General features: G+C 48.2%; 1 protein-coding gene across 1 annotated transcript in view; it reads right to left on the bottom strand.

Moving 5' to 3' along the window:
- The window catches only part of abcc9 (ATP binding cassette subfamily C member 9), a 155,782-nt gene that overhangs the window by 93,011 nt on the left and 37,037 nt on the right, over nt 1-25,734 (bottom strand). The window contains exons 5-12 of the mRNA XM_033039473.1: nt 25,235-25,477; nt 24,356-24,529; nt 17,805-17,855; nt 14,551-14,715; nt 6,662-6,817; nt 1,786-1,920; nt 596-758; nt 188-228 (exon numbers count right to left, since the gene is read on the bottom strand). Coding sequence (XP_032895364.1) covers nt 188-228; nt 596-758; nt 1,786-1,920; nt 6,662-6,817; nt 14,551-14,715; nt 17,805-17,855; nt 24,356-24,529; nt 25,235-25,477 — 1,128 coding nt within the window. The remainder of the gene's footprint in view (nt 1-187; nt 229-595; nt 759-1,785; nt 1,921-6,661; nt 6,818-14,550; nt 14,716-17,804; nt 17,856-24,355; nt 24,530-25,234; nt 25,478-25,734) is intronic.

Below are 25,734 nucleotides of genomic sequence, written 5' to 3'. Positions count from 1 at the left end.
ACAGGTGTCAGAGGTTATGGGAAGAAGGCAGGAGAATGAGGTGAGATGGGAGAGACAGATCAGCCATGATTGAATGGCGGAGTAGACTTGTTGGGCCGAATGGTCTAATTCTGCTCCTATCACTTATGACATGATGAGGACCGTGGGGAGAGGGAGATATTCACTTTTTATTAAAATTTGCTCTTACCACCAACACTGCTGCGATCGGTATTGCGGCATTCATGAACACTAAGGAGGAAAAGAAAGCATAGTGTTGAGTGAGAGTGGATCTGGAACGAGCAGATGAATCATTTTAGCTTGCATGCTCTAAGCCAGAATTTGTATCTTTCAGATATACCACCAGCTTCCTTGTACTCATGTATTGTCTTTCCGCCGACTGGTTAGCACGCAACAGAAGCTTTTCACTGTACCTCGGTACAACTAAACTATGTGCAGTATTATTTGACTTGATTAGATAGCATGCAAAACAAAGCTTTTCACTGTACCTCGATACACCTGAAAATAATAACCAACGGCAAAACCTAACCCTAGCAACGTTTTATCTGAAAATGTTAATTACACCTGCAGCAACACACCAAGTGTGGTCAATGCATACTGGATAAGGATGTGTAGAGAGCAAAGCTCTTGAGACTGGTCAATTCTTGCATTCTTGTCATCTCCACGTTGTTGGTAAAGATATGCTCCCAGGCATAGAGCTTCAGGAGTTTGATGCCTTTCAAGATCTCGTTGGTATTCTTCAGTCTTTCCGTGGAGTAGTCCTGCAGAGGATTCGTAAAAGTCATCGTTAATATCAGTTTCGCTGCACTTCAACCATAAATGAGCGGTCTGAAGAAGGGTCTCCACCCGAAACGTCACCCATTCCTTCTCTCCAGAGATGCTGTACGCTGACTGATTAGCATGCAACAAAAGATTTTCACTGCACCTTGGTACCAGTATGAATAAACTAAACTGAACTAAACTAAACTAAAATTATAATCCTCAGTAATTCTGACAACAGTGATGTTTTTGTTTTTGGTTCAAACTTTAGGGAACCAGAAAACAAGATGAACCAAGAAACGTCATGGAGGTATTTAGAACTATTAACTGTATTTTTTGTATCTGAATCATCTGCTGGTAATTTCTGAATGCTTGTTGATGCATTGTTTAAGAGTGTGGAGCTTTTTACTTTACTGTACAGCATTATTCCATATTTGTAATTCCATTTTTCTTTCCAAGTTTCTTATCTCCACATCTATTCTCTAACCGCCTGCCCCTTTAAGACCCCTTCATATCTTAACCTTATCTCTATTAAATAAGGGTGGCCACGGTGGCACAATGGTAGAGTCGCTGCCTTACAGTGAATGCAGCGCTGGAGACCCAGGTTCGACACTGACTACGGGTGCTACCTGTGCACAGGATGTATGTTCTCCCCGTGACCGCGTGGGTTTTCACCGAGATCTTCGGTTTCCTCCCACACTCCAAAGGCGTACAGGTTTGTAGGTAAATTGGCTTGGTGTAAGTATAAATTATCCCTAATGTGTATAGGATGGTGTTAATGTGCGGGGATCGCTGGTCGGTGCTGGCTCGGTGGGCTGAAGGGCCTGTTTCCACGCTGTATCTCTAAACTAAACTAAACTAAAACAATAGAATTGTAAGATCCGCTGACTGTATAGCACACAACAAAAGCTTTTCACTGTTCCTGGCAATAAACAAAACTGATCGCAGGCACAAGTCCTGGCCAGTCGGTGAATGGAAGTGCAGATGACCGGAGGATTGGGCAAAGCGATGTGTGGGGTTGGTACTTACCAGCGTACTTTTCTGTGCGTAGGCGAGCTTGGTTGCAATGAAGTATTGTAGAGGAGCAAGCAGCGCTATGACTGACGCACCGATCAGCGCGCTAATCCCCAGCATGTAGTACAACAAGATCACGCCCATGATAATCTGGCAATCAGAACAAGAAAACACACCATTGCACCAGGACCAAAGACTTTACACTTTAGACTTCAGAGATACAGCACAGAAACAGGTCCTACAGCCCACCCCGACCAGCAATCCCCGCACATGAACACGATCCTACACACAATATTTACCCAAGCCAATTCGCCTACAAACCTGTACGTCTTTGGAGTGTGGGAGGAAACCAGAGTACCCAGAGAAAACCCACACAGGTCACAGGGAAAACGTGCAGACAACACCCAAAGTCAGGATCGAACCTGGGTCTCTGGTGTTCTTTAATCTTGTAGCCCCCCCCCCCCCCCCCCCCCTCCCACGCCCCCCCCCCCCCCCCCCCCCCCCACCACCAAGGACCCCTCTCCAAGCATCCCCGAACGCTCCAATGACACCCATTGCCAACTCCCATCTGAAGGGTTGGACCACAATCATTGACAGGGTAACAAAACCCAGTGGGAATCTCTGCAAAACTGAATTAAGGCTGGACATAGAACACATAGAACAACATAGCACAGCAACAGGCTCTGCCGTCCAGAATACCTGTGCTCAACATGATGCCAAGATGATGTCGTCTCATCTGCAATATATCTAGCATGTTAGTAACTAGCTTTTTTTATAGGCTAAAAGATGCTAGTATCGAGTAAAAATTAAGCTCCATTCATCAATGTTGTTTCCCATCAATACCCCCTGTAAATTAGCCCTATTGCATAATAAGGAGTAGATAAAAAAGTGGGATAACATAGAACTAGTGTGAACAGGCGATCAAAGGGTCTGTTTCCATGCTGTATCTCTAAACTCTGAACTAAACTGAGCTAAACTTCCAATTTAATTAAGTAATATTATGGGTCGCACAGTGACGCAGCTGTTAGAGCTGCTGCTCACAATGCCAGAGACCTGGGCTCGTTCCTGATCTCAGGTGCTGTCTTTGTGGAGTTTGCATGTTCTCCCTGCGACCTCCTGGGTTTCCTTCAGGTGCTCTAGTTTGGTCCTACATCTTGAAGAGGCATGGGTTAGTAGGCTAATTCCCCTCCGCAATATAAAATTGCTCCAAGTGTGTCGGGAGTGGATGAGAAAGTGAGAAGGTACTGTACCTTGAAACCCCGGGATGACCCCCAGAGCCGACGGGCTGGATCTCCCAGCAACAACGGAGCTGGAGCTGCAGCTGCCGACCTTGAGGGAACCCCCGTTCGTTACGGAGCTGGAGCTGCCGTCTGTGAGGGAATCCCCGTTCCAGCGCAGGTCCGCAGAAACAGCAGGTACTGCAAGTACAGCACCTGGAAACAAAGGGGAAGCCTCCATTGTGTCCGGAAACGTGGCCGTCGGGCAGGACTCCAGGTCAGAATGAAGCGCAGGGGACTTCGGCCCCCTCTCCCTACTATCCTACTGGCTAATGTACAGTCCCTTGAAAACAAAGTGGAGGACTTAAGGGCAAGGCTGCTTTATCAAAGGGAGCTGAGGGAATGCTCTGTGTTCTGTTTCACAGAGACATGGCTCACCCCCAGCTCCCCAGACTCAGCGGTCCAGCCTGAAGGGTTCTCCATCCACCGCATGGACCGTACCCTGGCATCTGGGAAAGGGAGAGGAGGGGGCGTCTGCCTCATGGTCAACTCTGCGTGGTGTTCCGACGTGGCAGTCCTGTCCAACTCCTGCTCTCCACACCTCGAACATCTGGCGGTGAAGTGCCGTCCCTTCTACCTCCCGAGAGAATTCACCTCCGTTATCCTGACCGCGGTCTACATCCCACCCCAGGCAGACGTCCGTCTGGCACTGGAGGAGCTGCAGGCCGTGGTCAACAAACACCAGACGTCTTACCCCGAGGCATTTACCACCATTGCTGGGGACTTCAATAAGGCGAACCTCAAGAAATCACTCCCCAACTTCCACCAACATGTCTCCTGCTGCACCAGAGGACCTAACACCCTCGACCACTGCTACACCACCATCAAGAATGCCTATCGTTCTATCCCTCGCCCTCACTTCGGTAAGTCCGACCATACCGCGGTGCTGCTTCTTCCTGCCTACAGGCAGCAATTAAAGAGCGCACCCCCAGAAGTGAGGACAGCACAGAGCTGGTCGGGGGGGGCAGAAGAACAACTCCAGGACTGTTTGGAGTCTGTAGACTGGGCAATGTTCAAGGACTCGGCAACGGACTTGAACGAATACGCCACAGTCGTTACAGACTTCATAAAGAAATGTGTGGAGGACTGCATCCCTACAAAAACCTTCCGAGTGTTTCCCAATCAGAAACCTTGGATGAACTTTGAGATCCGCACTCTCCTGAAGTCCAGGCACAGGGCATTCACTTCCAACGATACAGTGGCCTACATGAAGACCAGATACGACCTTGGTAAGGCCATCAAAAAGGCCAAAAGGGACTTCTGCTCCAAACTGGAGGACGAGACAGATGTTCGGCAGTTGTGGCAGGGTCTGAATGCAATCACCTCCTACAAGGCAAAACCAGGAGGCAGCTCGAATGCCGGTGTAACATCACTCCCTGACGAGCTCAATGCGTTTTACGCACGCTTTGACAGGGAGAATACCGATGTGCCTTCCCGATCCCCCATTCGCTGTGATGGCATTTCAGTCTCAGTTACAGAGGCCGATGTCAGGAAATCCTTCAGAGGGGTGAACCCCCGAAAAGCACCTGGACCTGATGGTATACCCGGCCGTGTTCTAAAAACCTGTGCGGACCAACTGGCGGGAGTTTTTTACGGACATTTTCAACCTCTCACTTCTGAGGTCTGAGGTCCCCACCTGCTTTAAAAGGGCATCAATTATACCGGTGCCCAAGAAGAGTAAGGTGACGTGCCTCAATGACTATCGACCAGTAGCACTAACGCCGGTGGTGATGAAGTGCTTTGAGAGGTTGATCATGGAGCAAATCAACTCCTACATCGACAAAAACCTGGACCCACTGCAGTTCGCGTACCGCCACAACAGATCAACGGTGGATGCGATCTCGCTGGCCCTCCACTCCGCACTGGACCACTTGGACAACAAAAACTCATATGTCAGGCTGTTATTCATTGATTACAGCTCGGCATTTAACACAATCATCCCCTCCAAACTGGTTACCAAACTCGCAGAACTGGGTCTCTGCGCATCCCTCTGCAACTGGATCCTTGACTTCCTCGTCCACAGACCACAGTCTGTTCGTATTGGTGGAAATGTGTCAGCCTCAATAACAATCAGCACGGGAGCACCTCAAGGCTGCGTGCTCAGCCCCCTGCTGTACTCACTCTATACCCATGACTGCGTAGCGAACCACAGTGCGAACTCCATCATCAAGTTCGCTGACGACACCACTATTGTGGGGCGTATCACTGATGGGGATGAGTCAGAGTACAGAAGAGAGATCGAGCAACTGTCCATATGGTGCCAGCGCAATAACCTGGCCCTCAACACCAGCAAAACCAAGGAACTGATTGTGGACTTTGGAAGGAGTAGGAGGGGGACCCACAGCCCCATTTATATCAACGGGTCGATGGTTGAAAGGGTCAAGAGCTTCAAATTCCTGGGCGTGCACATCTCTGAAGATCTTTCCTGGTCCGAGAACACTAATGCAATCATCAAAAAAGCACATCAGCGCCTCTACTTCCTGAGAAGATTACGGAGAGTCGGATTGTCAAGGAAGACTCTCTCTAACTTCTACAGGTGCACAGTCGAGAGCATGCTGACCGGTTGCATCGTGGCTTGGTTCGGCAATTTGAGCGCCCTGGAAAGGAAAAGACTACAAAAAGTTGTAAACACTGCCCAGTCCATCATCGGCTCTGACCTTCCTTCCATCGAGGGGATTTATCGCAGTCGCTGCCTCAAAAAGGCTGGCAGTATCATCAAAGACCCACACCATCCTGGCCACACACTCATCTCCCTGCTACCTTCAGGTAGAAGGTACAGGAGCCTGAAGACTGCAACAACCAGGTTCAGGAATAGTTACTTCCCCTCAGCCATCAGACTATTAAACCTGGCTCGGACAAAACTCTGATTATTACCAACCACTTTCTGTTATTTGCACTATCAGTTTATTTATTCATGTGTGTATATATTTATATCATGGTATATGGACACATTTATCTGTTTTGTAGTAAATGCCTACTATTTTCTGTGTGCTTAAGCAAAGCAAGAATTTCATTGTCCTACACAGGGACACATGACAATAAACTAACTTGAACTTGAACTTGAACCCAGAAGTTGTGCAAAAGGGTGATCAATGGTTGATGTGGCCTCGGTGGACCGAAGGGCCAGTTTCAATGCTGTATCTCTAAACTAAACTAATAAGCATAAAACTATTTTCAATTCGAGAATTGAATTCCGGGTGGCATGGTGACGCAGCTGCAGAATTGCTGCCGTACAGAGTCAGGGTCCCGGGTTCGATTCTGACTAAGGCTGCTTGTCCAAACGGAGTTTGTACGTTCTTCCCGTGACCCGCTTGGGTTTTCTCCAAGATCTTCTGTTTCCTCCAACACTCCAAAGATGTACAGGTTTGTAGGTTAATTGGCTTTGGTAAAATTGTAAATTGCCCCTAGTGTATGTAGGATAGTGTTAATGTGCAGGGATCGTTGGTCGGTGTGGACTCGGTGGGCTGAAGGGCCTGTTTGCACGTAGTATCTCTAAACTAATACTAAACAAAATATGAACATCTAGTTTGTAACCTTTTAGAGATGACAGTATACAATATCAGCATGTGCCATCACAAATGAAGTACTGGTAAGATCTCAAAAAAGTACTATACCTGGACTGGCATGGCCCAGAGATTAGGGCAAAGAAACAGGAACCACATCAGCTGGTTGGTTTCAATGGCAACAAGATTATTGATCTGGCCCAAAGTCATCTCTCCCATTGACATATTGGAGGTGGATAGACACAGAATCTTATTGTAGATCATAGCCTAAAGGGGGAAAAAAATTCAAAGGCAATTAGGAGTTGATGAGAAGAAAATGTTAATTCAGGTACAAATGAGGAACTATAATTTACACCTTTGGTACAATGGCCTTCAGCAGTCGGGGTATTAATCATAGAAGTTGGGAGGAGCAAAGGGATTATTCTGCTGGGAGGTGATACAATGATGGGCCAAATGGCCTCCTTCCATGTCATACCAAGCAAGACTATTGTTAGTCTTACCAGGAATGTCAAAGTTAGAATGAACAAGCAGAAATTTGGTGAATAGGTTGGGTCCGTGGGAAATTGTTAAATTCTTTTTCACATTAAATTATTTAGTAATTAAGGAAATTCCCATCTCGCATATTCGTCCTTTAATTTTCAAAGAAACTTTTCTGCTGTTTATCATTGGTTTACTGTTGTCATGTGCACCACCATTCAGAGACATGGTTTTGTTTGCATGATATCCAATTAAATCAGATAAACCATACATGACTATAGCGGGCAGAGCTGTTGCCTCACAGTGCCAGAGACCCGGATTCGATTCTGATCTCGAGTACTGACTGTGTGGAGTTTGCATGTTCCTCCCACATCCCAAAGATGTGCGTGCGGGTTTGGAGGTTAATTGGCCTCTGTAAAATGGCCCCTAGTGTGTAGGGGGTGGATGAGAAAGTGGTGTGACATAGAACTAGTGTGAACGGATGATCGATGGTCGGTGTGGACTCGGTGGGCTGAGTCCCTGTTTTCGTGCTGTATCTCTAAACTAAATACAGTCAATTCATACACAAGTACAGCAAGGTAGAGCAAAGAGAAAAATATCAGAGTGGAGAATATAGTTTGTCAGCATTGGAGTGCAACAGTTCCAGAGAAAAAGACCAATGACCACAATGAGCTAGGTTGGAAGAGGCGGCACGATGGCGCAGTGGTCGAGTTGCTGCCTTATGCCCCTGTCCTACTTAGGAAACCTGAACGGAAACCTCTGGAGACTTTGCGCCCCACCCAAGGTTACCGTGCGGTTCCCGGAGATTGCAGGTGGTTGCCGGAGGTTGCAGGTAGCGGAAGCAGGTAGGGAGGCTGACAAAAATCTCCAGGAACCTCCGGGAACCGCACGGTAACCTTGGGTGGGGCACAAAGTTTCCAGAGGTTACCGTTCAGGTTTTCTAAGTGGGACAGGGGCATTACAGTGCCAGACACCTGGGTTCGATCCTGACTATGGTGGCTGTCTGTACTCTAAACTAAACTAAAAATAAACTAAACATACTCATTTGTGCAAGAGTTCCCTCCCATACCGATAAGAAAATCTATTGGAGGTTTAATAGATTATTCGGCACAAGAGAGCATTCCTATTCTTAAATATGGGATGGCACTGTGGCACAGCGGTAGAGCTGCTGCCTTACAGCGCCAAAGACCCAAGTTCACTCCTGACTATAGGTGCTGTCTGTACAGGGTTTGTACGTTTTCCCTGTGATCGCGTGGGTTTTCTCCGGGTGCTCCGGTTTCCTACCACATTCAAGAGACGTGCAAGTTTATAGGTTAATTGGCTTCTGTAAATTGTCCCTGGTGAACAGGATAGACGAGTGATCATTCGTCGGTGGACTCTGTGTGCTGAGGGGCCTGTTCCCGCACTGTATCGCTGAAACTAAAACTAAAACTAAAATGACAATGTGCTGGGAATTAGCCAAGCATTAAACGTAGCAACAAGTGGATTGCCTTCAACATAGGAACATGTCCCCTGGCAGTTTACAGGAGCTTAATCAGAGAGAAGTTGACTCTGAGCCAAAGGAGAAGATATGAAAGTGGATAATTAAATTGCTGACCAGACATAGATTTATACTTTGGGCCCTTGGGCAACATTACTCAAACAGATGAATGGCTGTTACCACAATACTGTTTGCAGGATCGTGTTACGTCCATTTTGGCTCTTCCATTCCACAGATCCCAACAGTATTTGCACTTCAGCAGCATCCCATTAGCTTCAAAGTGTTTTGGTCATAAAAGGCACTATCTAGTTTCAAGATCATTTGACAGAGAAAGGAAGGGAGATGGAGCAGTTTGATAAAGAAGGCGCATGGCAAATTGCCCTTCATTAGTCAGGGTCTACTTCTTATCCAGTCCACACACAAGATTAGAAGTTGTTCAGCCAGAGCTGAACACATCTGCACACAATGGTGTCTGTCTTGTCGCTTCTTGTGCTTCTTGTGTGTGGTGTTGGAAAGATTGGTGGAAACAAGGCGACACAATGTGATCATTCTTTCCTTGACCCCATTAGTCAGGGTATTGAGTATCGAAGTTGAAATAAACACAAAGTGCTGGAGTTAAACCCCCTGTCCCACGATGCGAGTTTACCCAAGAGCTCTCCCGAGTTTTAAAAAAAATCAAACTCGCGGTAAGTACGTAGAATGTACGTAGCGGCTACGTCGGAGCTCGTGGATGTCTCGTAGCGGCTACGTCGGAGCTTGTGGATGTCTCGTAGCGGCTCGTAACGCTAACGGCAGGTACTCGGGAAATGCGGTAACTCGTGAAGTTTTTTCAACAGTGTGAAAAATGTCCAAGAGTAAAAAAATACTCGTGATGAAGTACCACGAGTTTGATTTTTTTTTTTTTCAACTCGGGAGAGCTCTTGGGTAAACTCGCTTCGTGGGACAGCGACTTAACTCAGCGGGTCAGGCAGCATCTCTAGGTTAAAAGGATAAGTGACGTTTCGGGTTGGAACCCTTCTTCCCGACCCGAAATATTAACCATTGTTTTTCTTCAAAGATGCTGCCTGACCCGCTGAGTTACTCCAGCACTTTGTGTCTACCTTCGGTACAAACCAGCATCTGCAGTTTGTTCCTACACAGATAAGTTGGGATGTTATGTTACAGTTGTACAAGACATATGTGATGCTGCATTTGGATTATTGTCTTTGGTTTTGGTCAACCTGATATAGGAAGGGTTTAAGAAGGAACTGCAGATGGTACACAATCGAAGGTACACAAAAATGCTGGAGACACTCAGCGGGTGCAGCAGCATCTATGGAGTGAAGGAAATAGGCAACGTTTCGGGCCGAAACGTTGCCTATTTCCTTCGCTCCATAGATGCTGCTGCAGCCGCTGAGTTTCTCCAGCATTTTGATATAGGAAGGGTGTCAGTAAGCTGGAAAGAGTGCAGAAAATATTTACAAGGATGATGCCAGGACTTGTAGGTTGAGGTTGGGCAAGCAAGGACTTTATTCCTTGAATCGTAAGAGGTTCAGGTGTTGATCTTATACAGGTGTATAAAACCAGTAGAAGAATAGATAGGGTGAATACACATAGAATATTTTACCCAGGGTACGTGAATCAAGAACCAGAGGACATAGGTTTAAGTGAAGAGGGGCAAGCTGTAACAGAAACCTCAGGACAACTTTTTCACACAGAGTGTTGTAGTTATATGGAACAGGCTGCCAGAGGAGGTAGTTGAGGTAGGTACTAGAATAACATTTAAAAAAAGGCACTTTGATGGAGAGATTTGGGCCTAATGCGGGCAAACGGGACTAGTTTTGATGGGGCATCTTACTTGGCATGGGGGAGTTGGGCTGAATGACCTGTTTCCATGTTGTATAGCTCTATGACTTCCAGGGTTAGGTCCTAGACATCTAAAGACAGTTACTAAAATGGAATTGGGGAATGCAACAAGAGCAAACACAGGTAGACCCAAAAGACTGATAGAAAGTATTTGTTAATTACGAATTAAAGAATCACAAGAGAAAAAGACTATTCAAAGATAGGTATGATAGTCAATGTTTCTAAACATGTAATGATTTCCAATTTTTCAAAATTGTTGCAAAATAGTTTGGAAGTATTAGTGCCATGTAAAATAAATATGTTGTGTTAAAGGCCTGTCCCACGAGCATGCGACTCCATGCGGCAAGCGCGACCTAAAGGGCCAGCCCCACCAGCATGCGCCTGCATGCGGCAAGCGCGACCAAACCAGAAGCGGGGACCGCGCGGAGGTCGAGTGAGTGACATGAAGTTCGAGCGAAGTCTGCGGGAAGTTCGCGCGTGACATACGGGCATCGAGGCGGCTGCGGGCCGGCAGGCCGTTGCCGTGCGGAATTTTTGATCACGGTCAGTTTTTCGGACCCCCGCGCGATATTGGGACCAGCTCCGCACAACTCCATACGGCTCCGGCGATCGAAGTGGGACCAGCCCCACGAGGCCGTACGGCTCAAGCGACCACGTTAGATCGCGCTTGCTGCATGCAGGCGCATGCTGGTGGGACCGGCCCTTTAGGTCGCGCTTGCCGCATGAAGTCGCATGCTCGTGGGACAGGCCCTTAACAATGGCGGTGGCGCAGCGGTAGAGTTGCTGCATTACAGCACTTGTAGCGCCAGTGACCCGGGTTCAATCCCAACTACGGGTGCTGTCTGTACGGAGTTTGTACGTTCTCCCCGTGACCACATGGGTCTTCTCCGAGATCTTCACTTTCCCCCCACACTCCAAAAACGGATAGGTTTGTAGGTTAATTGGCTTGGTAGAAATGTAAATTGTCCCCAGTGTATGTGTAAGTAGTATTAATGTGCAGGGATCGCTGATCAGCGCGGACTCGGTGGGATGAGGGGCCTGTTTCCGAACTGTATCTCTAAAACTAAAAGTAAACTTCAGCAAACTTAACATCAGCTGAGAGTTGAAAGTGGAATCGGAAAGTAACCAACAAAAACCAAGTGCAGTTTTATGAAGATACTAGACTAAGTGGGATCCGTTGGGTCCCATGTTCACACGGGAGGGCTGGTCCCCCGATGCAATATTCCACCTCTCCACCAATTCCAATATTGGTGGCCAGTGGGGGGGCTTTCTGGAACACTGGTATGGGTTCTTGGGGTGGCAGCTCAGTCCCTCAAGCCTGATGAGCTGGCAGTTGACTCATGGCTATTCCTTGAAATTCCATTTCAAGCAGGGTGCAAGGCCACCAAATTCAAATCCATTTTCCTACCATTTCAAGCAGGGTGCAAGGCCACCAAATTCAAGCAGTTTCTTACCACTTCGAGCAGGGTGCAAGGCCACCAAATTAAAGTGCAGTTTCCTACCACTTCGAGCAGGGTGCATTTCCACCGAATTCAAGTGCAGTTTCATACCACTTCAAGCTGGATCCAAGGCCACCAAATTCAAGTGCAGTTTCTTACCACTTTCAGCAGGGTGCAAGGCCACCAAATTCAGTGCAGTTTCATACCACTTCAAGCAGGGTGCAAGGCCGCCAAATTCAAGTGCAGTTTCATTCCACTTCAAGTAGGGTGCAAGGCCACCAAATTCAAGTGCAGCTGCATAATATTTCATGCAGGGTGAAACCACCATAAAACCACACAAAACACCAAACTCACAGTTCAGTAGATATTCATTGTGTTCAGTTGATTCACAGCTCAGACAGAGTCGTGACCTCTCCCTCCCCCATCATGCAGAAACTGAGCCACAACCACACTTCCGGGTTTTATAACCCCTCCCCCTCCCACCGGAAAAAAGTGTGGCCTTCATGGTGTGATTGACAGGAGAGAGATTCTCAACATTTTTTAAACACTAATAACACTTTAATTTTTCATTGATGGGAAGAAACCTCTGCACCTGCTGAGCGGAGGGGGACTGAGTAAGATGGCCAAAAATCACAGCCGTAAGTGGTAGCGTTTTATCTAAAATCAATATACAGTGCAAACAGGAAGTTACCCAAAGCACCCAAACCACCATTTGCAGTAGTGCCTTTTAACTTCAAGCCAAAGCATCCAAACCACCATTTGTAGTAGTGCCTTTTAACTTCAAACCAAAGCACCCAAACCACCATTTGCAGTAGTGCCTTTTAACTTCAAGCCAAAGCACCAAACACCAAAAGGCAGGCAGTGCCTTTTTACTTCAAACCAACCATATTTTCATTTTCAAACCACAATAAGGGAACTCACAGTTGAGTAGACATGTGTTCAGTGTTATTCAGAGCTCAGAGAGACGTGACCCTCTGGCTTCCTCCATCTTGCAGAGATTGAGTGAGGCACACCACTTCCGGGTTTTATAGTCCCTCCCCCCTCCCACCAGCAGGGGCAGCAAAGGGAATGGCAATTTAAAAAAAACCATTAATAGCTCTCCGATTTTTCATCGATGGGAAAAATCCTCCGGTCCCAGAAGGCGGAAGGGGGCTCTGAGCGAGGTGGCCAAAAATGACGGCCGTAGGTGGCGGTGTTCTCTCAGAAATCACACCACAGCGTGCCAAAAGCGGTCAAGATCAGACTTTTAGTAATATAGATACGATTTGATGAGGCAGCTACACTTAGCACCATCTTAGAGCATCCAGAAGCATAACTAGTCTGGAGAACAGCCTAGGGCAGCAAAGTGGTGCAGAAGTAGAGTTGATGCCTTACAGCGCCAATTCATTTGAGACCCCGATTCAATTCTGACTATGGGTGCTGTTCGTATGGAGTTTGTACGTTCGCCACGTGACAGCATGGGTTTTCTCCGGGTGCTCCGGTTTCCTCCCACATTCCAAAGACGTGCAGGTTTGAAGGTTTATTGGCATCTGTAAACTGTAAACTACCCCAGTGCGTAGGATAGTTCGAGTGTACAAGGTGAGTGCTGGTTGGGCTTATACCAGCATCGGCAGTTCCTTGTTTCTACGTTTTGCCTGCCCCACTGCGAAATCTCCTCAAGGTTACCGAGAGTCTGAAGAAGGGTCCTGACCAAAACGTGACCTATTCTTGTTCTCCAGGGATGCTACCTAACCTGCTGAGTTACTCCAGCACATTGCATTTCTGTCTCCCTCTAAACTTTACAGAAAGGTCTTGACCCGAAATGTCACCTGTTCCTTTTCTCCAGAGATGTTGCCTGACCCACTGAGTTACTCCAACCTTTATGTGCCTAGCTTTGGTTTAAACCAGAATCTGCAGTTACCTCCTGTACACATTCCTGTACATAATTTTCCACAAGTAAATGTGCTCAAAAGCACATCTACTGACTCATTTTATATCCATTTATCACAAATGGGATGATTTTGGAGGCTGACAACCAAGACACATTATGTTTCGCTATTGACTGGGGAGTTATTTGTAGTTGATCATGACTCAATCTCAAGTTTATACCAGTAACGTTCATCTTTCAACCAACATCAGAAACTTGATCATTATCGACATGCCGTTTTGAAATTGGTGAAAGGATTTCAAAAGTGTTTTGAGTCTATAGTGAGATACAGCGTGGAATCAGGCCCTTCGGCCCACTGAGTCCATGCCGACCATCGATCACCCCGTACACTGATCCATGTTATCCCACTTTGGCTTCATACGCATTCGGGGCAACTTACAGAAGCCAATTAACCTATAAACCTGCACGATTTTAGGATGTGGGAGAAAACCGGAACACCCGGAGGTAATCCCCATGGGTCACAGGGGGAAGGTGCAGATTCCACACACAGACAGCATCCGTAGTCAGGATCGAACCCAGGTCTCTGGTGCTGTGAAGCAGCAACTCTACCAGCTGTGCCACTGGGCCTCAGTCTCCTGATCGACTGTGAAGCAAAAGAGGACATGTGTATCCACACAACTCACTGAAGCACTGTCGTTGCAGACACCGCCTGCAGAAAGAGCCAGTTAAATATCTGTAAGATCACACTGCTAATCTTATTTGCAGCAGTTCCCAAAATTGAGCGGCAGAATGTCATTAAAATGATGTGCCTTGAATATACAGCACAACTATCGCTCAAAGTAAGCAACAATAAACAGGGAAATAATGAAGTCCATTCCGCTTTCTTACGCACCAGTAAGGCTCCACGTAGATTGATGCCGGTTTCAATGGCCACATAGTATGAGGCTTGTAAAAATGTTCTCTGTAGAATGAGTGCGAGAAAGAGTAACACTGCCAAAACATATGCGTTCTCCAAGGATTCCTTCGATGACAGAAAATAGACGTCCTGAAATGTTACCTATAAAAGGAAAGATCACAGGCGATGGTTAAAAAAGTTAGCTATTACCTTACAGTCTCATGTGCGCTGGGGACATGTGCAAAGTATTAAGTGAATCCTCTGCCAGAGATTAAATCCCATTTATATATTTTACTAGAGATAATGTTTTAAACAGGAAATATTAACTATCTAAGTCACGCGCCCTTTTCAAAGTAGACACGGGGAACTGCAGATGCTGGTTTACAAAACAATAAAGGCACAAAGTGCTGGAGTAACACCGGGTCAAGCAGCAGCTCTGGAATAGGAGACGTGTCGGGTCGGGATCTTTCTTCAGACTGATTATAGTAGTGGGGGGGAAAGCTGGAAGGAAGGTGGGGGGCGATACAAAGCCCGGCAAATGTGGCGCAGTGGTAGAGTTGCTGCCTTATAGCGTTTGCACAGTCAGAGACCCGGGTTCGATCCTGACTATGGTCGGTGGGGGCGCTGCAAGCCGGCGCCATGTCAGCAGCGTGTCCGTTTTATTTCAACTTTTTTTGTTTTTTTAGTATGTTTTAAAGTATGTTTTCTTGTGTTTTTTTCCAGGTCGCCTCCCCCGTGGCCTAACAGCAAGGATTGGGCGGCCTTTCCCGGAGACGCGCCCAGGGCTTCAGCGGCGGGCGCAGCGTGGACTCTCGGCGTGGAGCGGGTGAGCCCTCGCTGGGGCTAGCCGGAGGGGAGCGCTCCGTTTCGCTAGCCCGTGGCAGCAGGCAGCCTGAAGCCGCGCGTGGTCTGCACAGCTCCTGCTGGCGCGGCATCTGCAGCCCGGGATCCCTCGTGGGGACCCGTGAGAAGAAGAAGCTTCCACCGCCGGCCCATGGCCAACTTCTACCGCGGACCCGGCGTGGACTTACCATCACCCCTGGAGGGGGAGCTTCTACCGCCGGCCCTGCGGTCTGCGGTGCTTCTGGCTGCGGCGGGGACTTTAAATCTTCGACCGCCGGCCTGCGGCCTACACCAACCTAAAGCCGCGGTCTCCGGTGGGGAAGATCCGATCCTGGACTGACTCTGGACTCTGGTCCCGACCACGGGGGGAAATGGAGGAGGACTGGCCAAATTTTGTGCCCTCCACCACAGTGATGAATGCTGTGGTGGATGTTTGTGTTACATTTTTATTGTATACTAGACCAACTGTTTCCCCAACGGCATTTGCGGGGGGCTGCGGCATCACACTCACATTAACCACCCCCCAAACACACAGGTGGGTGGAGGGGGGGTGAGAAGAGGGGAGGGAGGGGAGAGGAGGAGGAGGAAACGGGACAGATTTGGGAGGGAAAGGAAAGCGGGGTAGGGGGTGAGGGAGGGGGAGAGGGGTGGGGGGAGAGAGGGGAAAGAGTGGGGAGGGAGAGTGGAGGGGGAAGGGGGGAGAGGTGGAAGAGTGGGGAGGGAGGAGGAGAGGGGTAGGGGGAGTGATGGAAGAGGGACAGAGGGGTAGGAGGAAGGGGGCGGGTGGAGAGAGGGAAGGGGGTGGGGTAGAGAGGGAATGGGGGGTGGGGGAGAGAGGGATGGGTGGGAGAGGGAGAGGGGTGATGAGAGGGAAACATAGAAACATAGAAATTAAGTGCAGGAGTAGGCCATTCGGCCCTTCGAGCCTGCACCACCATTCCATATGATCATGGCTGATCATCCAACTCAGTATCCTGTACCTGCCTTCTCTCCATACCCCCTGATCCCTTTAGCCACAAGGGCCACATCTAACTCCCTCTTAAATATAGCCAATGAACTGGCCTCAGCTACCTTCTGTGCCAGTGAATTCCAGAGATTCACCACTCTCTGTGTGAATTTTATTTTTCTCATCTCGGTCCTAAAAGATTTACCCCATATCCTTAAACTGTGACTCCTTGTTCTGGACTTCCCCAACATCTGGAACAATCTTCCTGCATCTAGCCTGTCCAACCCCTTAAGAATTTTGTAAGTTTCTATAAGATACCCCCTCAATCTTCTAAAATCTGGCAAGCACAAGCCGAGTCTATCCAGTCTTTATTCATGACTTATGAAAGTCCTGACATCCCAGGAATCAGTCTGGTGAACCTTCTCTGTACTCCCTCTATGGCAAGAATGTCTTTGAGCATTGGGCATTGTGACATTACACGGTGGAACGTTCACCAGGGGCTGGGGCTGGGGCTGCTTCTATGGGTGAGAAGCCATATTGGGGGGGGGGGGGAGAAGGATTTGATTAAAAATGTGTACATAAACACGACGAAATGTAATCAGGAGCGGATACTTTGAAAGAAAAGTGAAATCTCTACCGAAATGGAAAAGATCTCGGCGATTCTGCGTCTGATTTCGGCGTAGCAAGGAATCAAAGGAAGAAAGGCAGCCAGCAGCCGGATGCCGGACGCCAGACGCCGGCAGGCACACAGTTTTATATATTAACCAGACCAAGTGCAGACCCGTTGGGTCTGTTTCCCCAACGGCGTTTGTGGGGGGGGGGGAGGGGGCTGCGTCATCACACTCACATTAACCACCCCCCCAAACACACAGGTGGGGGGAGGGGAGGTGAGAAGAGGGGAGGGAGGGGAGAGGAGGAGGAGGAAACGGGATAGATAGATAGATAGATAGATAGATAGATAGATAGATAGATAGATAGATAGATAGATAGATAGATAGATATTGTGTTCTTTATCATTGTACCGCTGCTGACAAATTCATTTCACTTGCACTTTATGTGCAATGTGACGAATAAAATTGATTGTATTGTATTGTATTGTATTGACTACGGGTGCTGTCTGTACAGAATTTGTACGTTCTCTCCGTGGCCGCATGAGTTTTCTCTGAGATCTTCGGTTTCCTCCCACACGCCAAAGACATACAGATTTGTAGGTTAATTGGTTTGGTATAAATGTAAATTGGCCTGAGTGTATATAGGCAGTGTTAATGTGCGGTGATCAGTGGTCGGCACGTACTCACTGATCCTCCTCTCTTCTTGTTTTCTTTCCCTCATCCACCTCCTATAATCCATCTGAAGAAGGGTCCCTAGGTTCTCATGGACCAGAACCTGCTCATTTACCCATTATGTGTAAAATTCCTAAATTACATTCTAAACAGACGGGAAGAGGACTACTTTTACTTACTTTGTCCGCAGGGCCAGCTCCTTCCAGAACACTGTCCATCGTTTTGTTACCCTGAGGAAAGTCACATTTTAAGTGATTAATTTCTACCGATAAGCGGTATATTGTTTAAAAGATACGTGTGATCCACATGTGAGTGTTAAGGGCCTGTCCCGCTTAGGCAATTTTGGCGACCGTCACTGTCGCGGCGTGACGGCGGAAATGCACCCACCCCGCGACTATGTCCACGACAAGCGACCACCTAGTCGACGTCAAGCTACGACAAGCTATGTCAACCGGCGACACGGGACGTCCTCGCGACTCGGGACGTCCACCTACGACCACACCTACGACAACCTACGATGCCCGAAATCAACCTACCTCCACCAGCGACAGGCTACGGCAAGCTACGACCCTGTCGGCAACAAAAGAAGACAACTGAAGACTTCTCTTGACGCCGGAACTGTCGGCAGTTGACGTAGGATGACATAGGTTGTCGCCAATGGAATTCACCGAGGTCATGACCCGGCGACAACCAACGTCACCTGGCGTCATCCTGGCGACAGCATCTACGACAGGAGAAGAGAGGCAACGTCAGGCCCACTGTCGCCGAGAGGTTTCGAACATTTCAAAACCCAGTGGCGGCAAGAAATAAGTAACGACACTTGAGGAGACTGCTCACGGCAATACAGCCCGCGTCACGCCACGCCACGCCACGACCATGTGGCAGTCACCGAAAAAAATCGCCTAAATGGAACAGGCCCTTTATACTCACAGTTCTCCAATGTTAATGTTATGAATAAACATCTTTCTAAATGAAGTTCAACTTTGCTTTTAGTTTATGTTTGGACAGGTTCAAAGTTATGGTTGGGGAGCTGCATTTAAATCTGAATCAACTCTTTAACAGGCGGGTGGCCAATTGAGAGGGATGGAAAACTGAAGCGGGGATTGGGGACAAAGCATTAATTATACTTTTGATTTTTAGACTTTGGGGGAGATACAGCGTGGAAACAGGCCCTTCGGCTCACCAAGTCCGCGCCCACCAGCGATCACCCCGCGCACTAGCACTATCCTACACATTGTGCCACTTTACAGGAGCCAATTAACGTACTAACCTGCACGTCTTTGGAAGAAGTGAGGAAACCGGAGCATCCAAAAAAAACACCCATGCAGTCATAGGGAGAATGTACAAACACTGTACAGACAGCACCCGTAGTCAGGATCAAACCCGGGTCTCTGGCGCTATAAGGCAACAACTCTATCGCTGCTCGCCACCTCCAACGGGATCCCATCACTAGCCACATCTTCCCATCTCCACCCCTTTCTGAGAGACCGTTCCCTCCGCAGGTTGGGTACTTTTCAGCACCGCTGTTTCGGCGCCGACATTTCGGCTCCGATGTTTTTGATTGTCCCCCCGTTTAATATTAATGTAGGTTTCTGTTGTCCCCTATAAATTGTGTCCGAAACAGCGGCGCCGAATGGTATCATTCCGCCCTCCGCAACCGTTAACTCGTCCCTTTACACTCAAACCACCCCCTCCCCAGGTACTTCCCCTGCAACCGCACAAGATGCAACACCTGTCCCTATACCTCCCTCCTCAACTCCATCCAAGGACCCTGACAGTCATTTCAGGTGAGGCAGAGATTCACTTGCACCTCCTCCAACCTCATCTATTGTATCCGCTGTTCCAGGAGTGGACTCCTATATATCGGCAAGACCAATCGCAGACTCGACGATCGTTTCGCTGAATACCTCCACTTAGTCTGCCTAGACCTACCTGATCTCCCGGTTACTCAGCACTTTAACTCCCCCCCCCTCCCCATTCCCAATCTGACCTTTCTGTCCTGGGTCTCCTCCATTTTCAGAGTGAGGCCCAGCACAAATTGGAGGAATAGCACCTCATTTTTCGTTTGTGGTGCTTACACCCCAGCGGTATGAACATTGACTTGTTTAACTTCAAGTAGCCCTTGCTTTCCATCTCTCTACATCCCTTCCCCATTCCCAGTTTTCCGAGCAATCTAAATGTCCCCGATATCATTTTATCTGTTTGCTTTGTTGTCACCTTCTCCTAGCTAACAATGATCCATTCCATATTTTCCTTGAGCCTTATCTCTTTTGATATCTCGTTTACACTCATTACCCTTCCTTATCTCTGTGTCTCCCTCTCCCCTGACTCTCAGTCTGAAGAAGGGTCCCGACCCGAAACATCACCTATGCCTTTTATCCAGAGATGCTGCCGTACCTGCTGTGTCCATCTTCAGTGTAAACCAGCATCTGCAGTTCCTTCCGACATAACTCTATCGATCCGCCACTGTGTCACCCTAATAGGCAGCGAAAAGTGCCTTTAAGGAAAGTGTTTTTGGTGTCATGGTGGATAATTGCAAATTGGTGTGTGAATGAAAAGGAAGCAGGTTTTCCTTCATGCTCGCATATTCCCTACTATTATCATGGAAATGTGCAGGAGATTCTGGGATAGATAAAAGATGGGAGGGAATACATCGAAGTCCCTCACCCTGAGCACAGGATCGCCCCAGGGTTGCGTCCTCAGCCCCCTATTGTACTCCCTGTACATGCATGACTGTGTGGCCAGGTTCAGCTCCAACTCAATAATCAAGTTTGCTGATGACACTGTGGTGGTGGGCCTGATCTCAGACAACGATGAGAAGGCCTACCGGGAGGAGGTGGCTGATCTGGCACTCTGGTGTCAGGACAACAGCCTCCTCTTGAACATCAAAAAAAATAAAGAGCTGATCGTGGACTTTAGGAGGGCACATCGTCCAAGGACGTACATACCATTGAGGATAAATGGGGATACTGTGTATATGGTGAGCTGTTTAAAATATCTGGGAGTCCACATCTCTGAGGATATGACATGGACATCACATGCCGCAGCACTCGTGAGTAAGGCAAGGCAGCGCCTTTACCACCTCAGGCAATTGAGGAAATTCAGAGTGTCTCTGAGGATCCTCCAGAGCTTCTACTCAGCGGCTGTGGAAAGCATCTTGTCCGGAAATATTACAATCTGGTTTGGGAATTGCTCTGCCCAGGACAAGAAGGCTCTGCAGAGTAGTGCGTTCGGCCGAACGCACTATGGGAACTTCACTCCCCCCCTGCAGGAACTATACATCAGGAGGTGCAACTCCAGAGCCAATAAAATCATGGGAAACCCCTTCCACCCCTGCAACGGACTGTTCCAGCTGCTACGGTCAGGCAAACGCCTCCGTTGCCATGCTGTGAGAACGGAGAGGTTGAGAAGGAGTTTCTTCCCAGAGGCCATCAGGACTGTAAACTCCTATCTCACCAGGGACTAACTTTTACTGCACCCCTCGACTGCTTTTTTTTAAATTGCTGTTTTTTTCCCTTTTTCCTTCCGCCCACAATATTTAATATGTTCTGGTTGTAGTTTGTTTGGTTGTTTGTTTGTTTGTCTTTTTGCACAAAGTCCGCGAGCATTGCCACTTTTCATTTCACTGCACATCTCGTATGTGTATGTGACGAATAAACTTGACCTGACTTGACTCGAGTTAGGGGGAGGGGGAGGGGTCACGGTGGCGCAACGGGAAAGTTGCTGCCTCACAGCACCAGAGACCTGAGTTTGATCCTTACTACAAGTGCTGATGTGCGTAGCTTGTTCATTCTCCCTGTGATCGCGTGGGTTTTCACCGGGTGCTCCAGCTTCCTCCCACATTCCAAAGCCATGCAGGTGTGTAGGTTAATTGGCCTCTGCAAATTGCCCCTAGTGTTTGAGGTTTGAAAGGGGGGTAAAATAGAGCTCATATCGGGGTGATCGATGGTCGGCACGGCCTCGGTGGGCCGAAGGGCCTGTTTCTACACCCTATCTTCAAACTAAACTAAACTAATTTCCAAGTGAGAGGCAGATACTTAGGCCAATAAACAACCGTAAAGGAAAGACAACAGGCAGTAACTATCTAGATTAGCTTAGTTTAGTTCAGGTCACTTTAAAGAAACAGCGCGGAAACAGGTCCTTTGGCCAACTGACCAACTGAGTCCGTGGCAACCAGCAAACCCCGCACACTAAAGCCCATTTCCCACTTACGTATCCTTGGCACGCACCTCGTGGTTGCGTTGAGGCGCGATGGTCCCGCGAAGGTCGCGCGCAATTTCATGCGCCCGCACAGCCGTCGGGAGCGAGTGACGTCATTTGAAGATGGACACAAAATGCAGGAGGAACTCAGCGAGACCGGCAGCATCTCTGGAGGAGATGAAGGAGATGAAGGAATGGATGATGTTTCGGGTCGAGACTCGTCTTCAGTCTAAAAGAAGGGTCTTGACCCGAAATGTCATCTATTCCTTCTCTCCAAAGATGCTGCCGGTCCCGCTGAGTTACTCCAGCATTTTGTGTCTATCTCCAATTGTCTTGGGAGTAGAAGTGGGGGCGGATCCGGACCACAACGGCCGTGAGCCCCAGGCCGAGCACGGCGATCGTTTGCCTGCTTCTGCTGCTGTTGGAGGTGAGACGTTGCGTCGCGCCAAGGTCTTGGGCCTGTCCCACTTTGGCCGTCAGTTACACGACAGGGCGTTGGTGCGCGAAGATTTTGTTTGCTACAAAAACTTCGGAGCAATGTCGCGCACAACTACATACCCCTCCGCGCTTCTCAGTGGGACCGGCCCCGCGCGGCCACACGATGCCCGTGCGCCTCAACGCGACGATGAGGTTGCGTAATTTGCGTGCCAAGGACACGTAAGTGGGACATGCCCTAAACACTATCCTACACACTAGGGACAATTTACAATTTTTAGCAAACCAAGCAACTTGTACGTCTTTGGAGTGTGGGAGAAAACCCATGCAGGTCACGGGGAGAACGTACAAACTCCCTTCAGACAGCACCCGTAGTCAGGATCGAACCCGGGTCTCATGTGCCACACCAATGCAACAGCAAAGAGGACTGCAGTGCAAGTGCTGGGAAATGGAATTAGTATCAATAAGTAACTGATGGTCTCGGTGGGCTGAATGGCCTGTTTCACTGTTAAATGTCGCTATAACTCTGGGTGACAGTGTTCCAGGAATTGGGCAAGTTTGCAATATTTTCAACCCATGAGGTTGCGTACTAGAGAAACAAGAAGGTAAACCAGCAAACATAGTAAAGGTATCTCAAAGGTCATGTTAGGAGAAGCAATAAATAGACTTTGGGAGTGTTTTGATGACAAGACATAGCTAGCTGAAGTAAAGATAAACATAGGATGCTAGATCTTTCCTCGACGGAGATGCGACTGTTTCCATATCGTATCTCCGTCAGCACTGCGGCTCGACATCGAGGAGCTGGCGGCCTCTTGTTGGGGATCGACTTCAGGAGCTGCAACCACGGGAACCTGCGGACTTAACATCGTGGAGCTCGTGGTCCCTCTGTCAGGGACCGACCGGGAGTTCCAAGACGCAGGAGCTTAGACCCCCCCAATCGAGGGAGCTTAGACTGCCCCAACGTGGGAGCTTCGATCACCGGCTGCAGGAGCTTTGATCGTCCCGACTGCGGAAGGCTCAACTGCCCCGTCCGCGGGAGAATAAGAAGGGAAGAAGTTAAGACTTTATTGCCTTCCATCACAGTGAGGAATGTGGGGGAGCCACTGTGGCGGATGTTTATGTTAACTGTTATGTAGTTTTGTGTCTTGTTGCTTTTCTGGTATGACTGTATGGCAAATCAAATTCCTTGTATGTTTTTACAAACTTGGCTAATAAATTAATTACAATCACAATTACAAACCATGCCGAGGGCAATAAAACTGATCAGTAGATAAGAGAGGTCATTTTATGGCAGGCATTTGCTAGACGAATAGGGGAATGTTTTTCTAAACAACAGGAAACAGAAGGTTAGAGGTAACTCCAGTTAAGATAAAGCATTGGATGAAAAACTACAAATAAACATTTATCACTGATGAATTATTCCAAAACGTAAAATCTGCACATAACCATTGTGTTGTGAGCTATAAAGGTGAGAGGCAGGTGTGCTGTGAATCAGTTGGATCCTCTTAGGGTGGAGCAGCTGATAGAGCTGCTGCCTCAGTGCCAAAGACCCAGGTTTGATCTTAACCTTGGGTGCCCTCTGTACTGTTTTGCCCATATCGACCAAGATGCCCCATCTACACTAGTCCCAACTGCCAGCTTTGGCCCACATCCCTCCAAAATCCTTTCCCATCCATGTACCTGTCCAAATGACATCAATGTTGTTATAGTACCTGCCTCAACTATCTCCTTGGGCAGCTCATTTCATGTACTCACCGTCTCGTGTGTGAAAATGTTGCCGCTCAGGTTCCTATTAAATCATTTCCCTCTCACCTTGAACCCTTTGGTTCTTGATTTCCCCCACTCTGTTCATTCACCTTATCTATCCCCCTCAGGATTTTATACACCTCCATAACATCACCTCAGCCTCTTGTGCTCCACAGAAAACAGACCTAGCCCGCCCAACCTCTTCCAACCTGCCCGACCATTCCAAGGAATAAAGTCCCAGCCTGCCCAATCTCTTAAACTCAGGACATCAAGTCCTGGCAACATCTTCGTAAATCTTCCCTCCACTGCTTGCAGCTCAAGCTGAGGAGACACTGAATTGTAAACTCACCGTGTCGTTCTTTTTGAGATGGTCGACAATTTTGTAGATGCAGAGAGGGCCAGCGAAGCCCAGGAGGTCAGCCAGGTAGCGGAATGTGCTGCTGAGGAGGATGGGACGGCCGTACGCTCTATATATGGCTCGCCAGATGGATAGAGAGCGTCTCCCCGGCACACCCTCGTTTTTCTGAGGGAAAGAAGAAATGTACTAGATAGACAAGAAATACTGGAGTAACTCCAGTGCTGGAGTAACTGGAGTAACAGGCAGCGTCTCTGGAGAGAAGGAATGGGTGACCTTTCAGGTCGAGACCCTTCTTCAGGCTGATGTTAGGGGTATGGGCGGTACAGAGATAAAATGTAGTCGGAGACAGTAAGGCTGGTCGGAGAACTGGGAAGGGGGAGGGGATGGAGAGAGAGGGAAAGCAAGGGCTACTTGAAGTTAGAGAAGCCAATTCTCTCCAGAGATGCTGCCTGTCCCGCTGAGTCACTCCAGCATTTTTGTCTATCTTCGATTTAAACCAGCATCAGCAGTTCTTTCCTACGCAATGTAAGGTACTAAAGTGATTTCACGCCACTGAATATTTCAAGTGGAAGGGGGGAAAGGGGTTCCAATACTGGCTGACAGAAGCAGGCCATTCAGCCCAACAAGTCCAGGCCTGCTATCAAACATCTGTGCACCAGTCTCCCCACGTTAAACAAAGTCACGCACAGGCGTCCTCCATGAGAGGACAGTCGTACTCGTTTTGAATGACCGCCCATGATGGTCGGTATGGGCAAGTTGGGCCGAAAGGCCTGATGCCATGCTATATGACGCTATGACTCTTTAATTTATGAAAGAGCACAGATTTTTGGGACATATAATTTTTTTATCATCAATGTCAATAATTCTTACCTTTTGCTCTTCGCAAGCTTCCTTCAGTAACATGTAGTTGGTGAGAGCCCTGGTGGCTATGGGCAGCTTGCCGATGGTCTTGAGATCGATTGGCCTCTTGTGTGCTGCAACGATGAGTGCGTTCATCCACCAGTAGGTAGCTTTCGATAGTAAGTTGACAAACGGCTGCAGGAATCTCACTCCCAGATCTTGCAGGTCTTCCGGAGGTTTCACTTTTTTCGGGGTGTTAAAAAACACATACTTCTAGCAGGAGGGGAAATAAAATGGGTCAAATGAAAGGTAGTTAGTTGAATGTTAAACTTGGGAGGAAACCGGAGTTTTGGCAAGACTCTTATATTCTTACATTAAAGTCAAGTCGAGAATCAAATCAGAGTAGAAACAAGGAACTGCAGATGCTGGTTTGCACAAAAGGACACAAAGTGCTGGAGTAACTCAGCGAGTTGGGCAGCATTTCTGGTGAAGGATCCCAACGTGAAAAGTCACCTTATCATGTTCTCCAG

The sequence above is a fragment of the Amblyraja radiata genome, chromosome 21 (assembly GCF_010909765.2).
Source record: "Amblyraja radiata isolate CabotCenter1 chromosome 21, sAmbRad1.1.pri, whole genome shotgun sequence".
In the NCBI taxonomy this organism is placed as follows: domain Eukaryota; kingdom Metazoa; phylum Chordata; class Chondrichthyes; order Rajiformes; family Rajidae; genus Amblyraja; species Amblyraja radiata.
The sequence above is the reverse complement of the archived record's forward strand: the minus strand, read 5'-3'. Positions and strand labels throughout refer to the sequence as shown.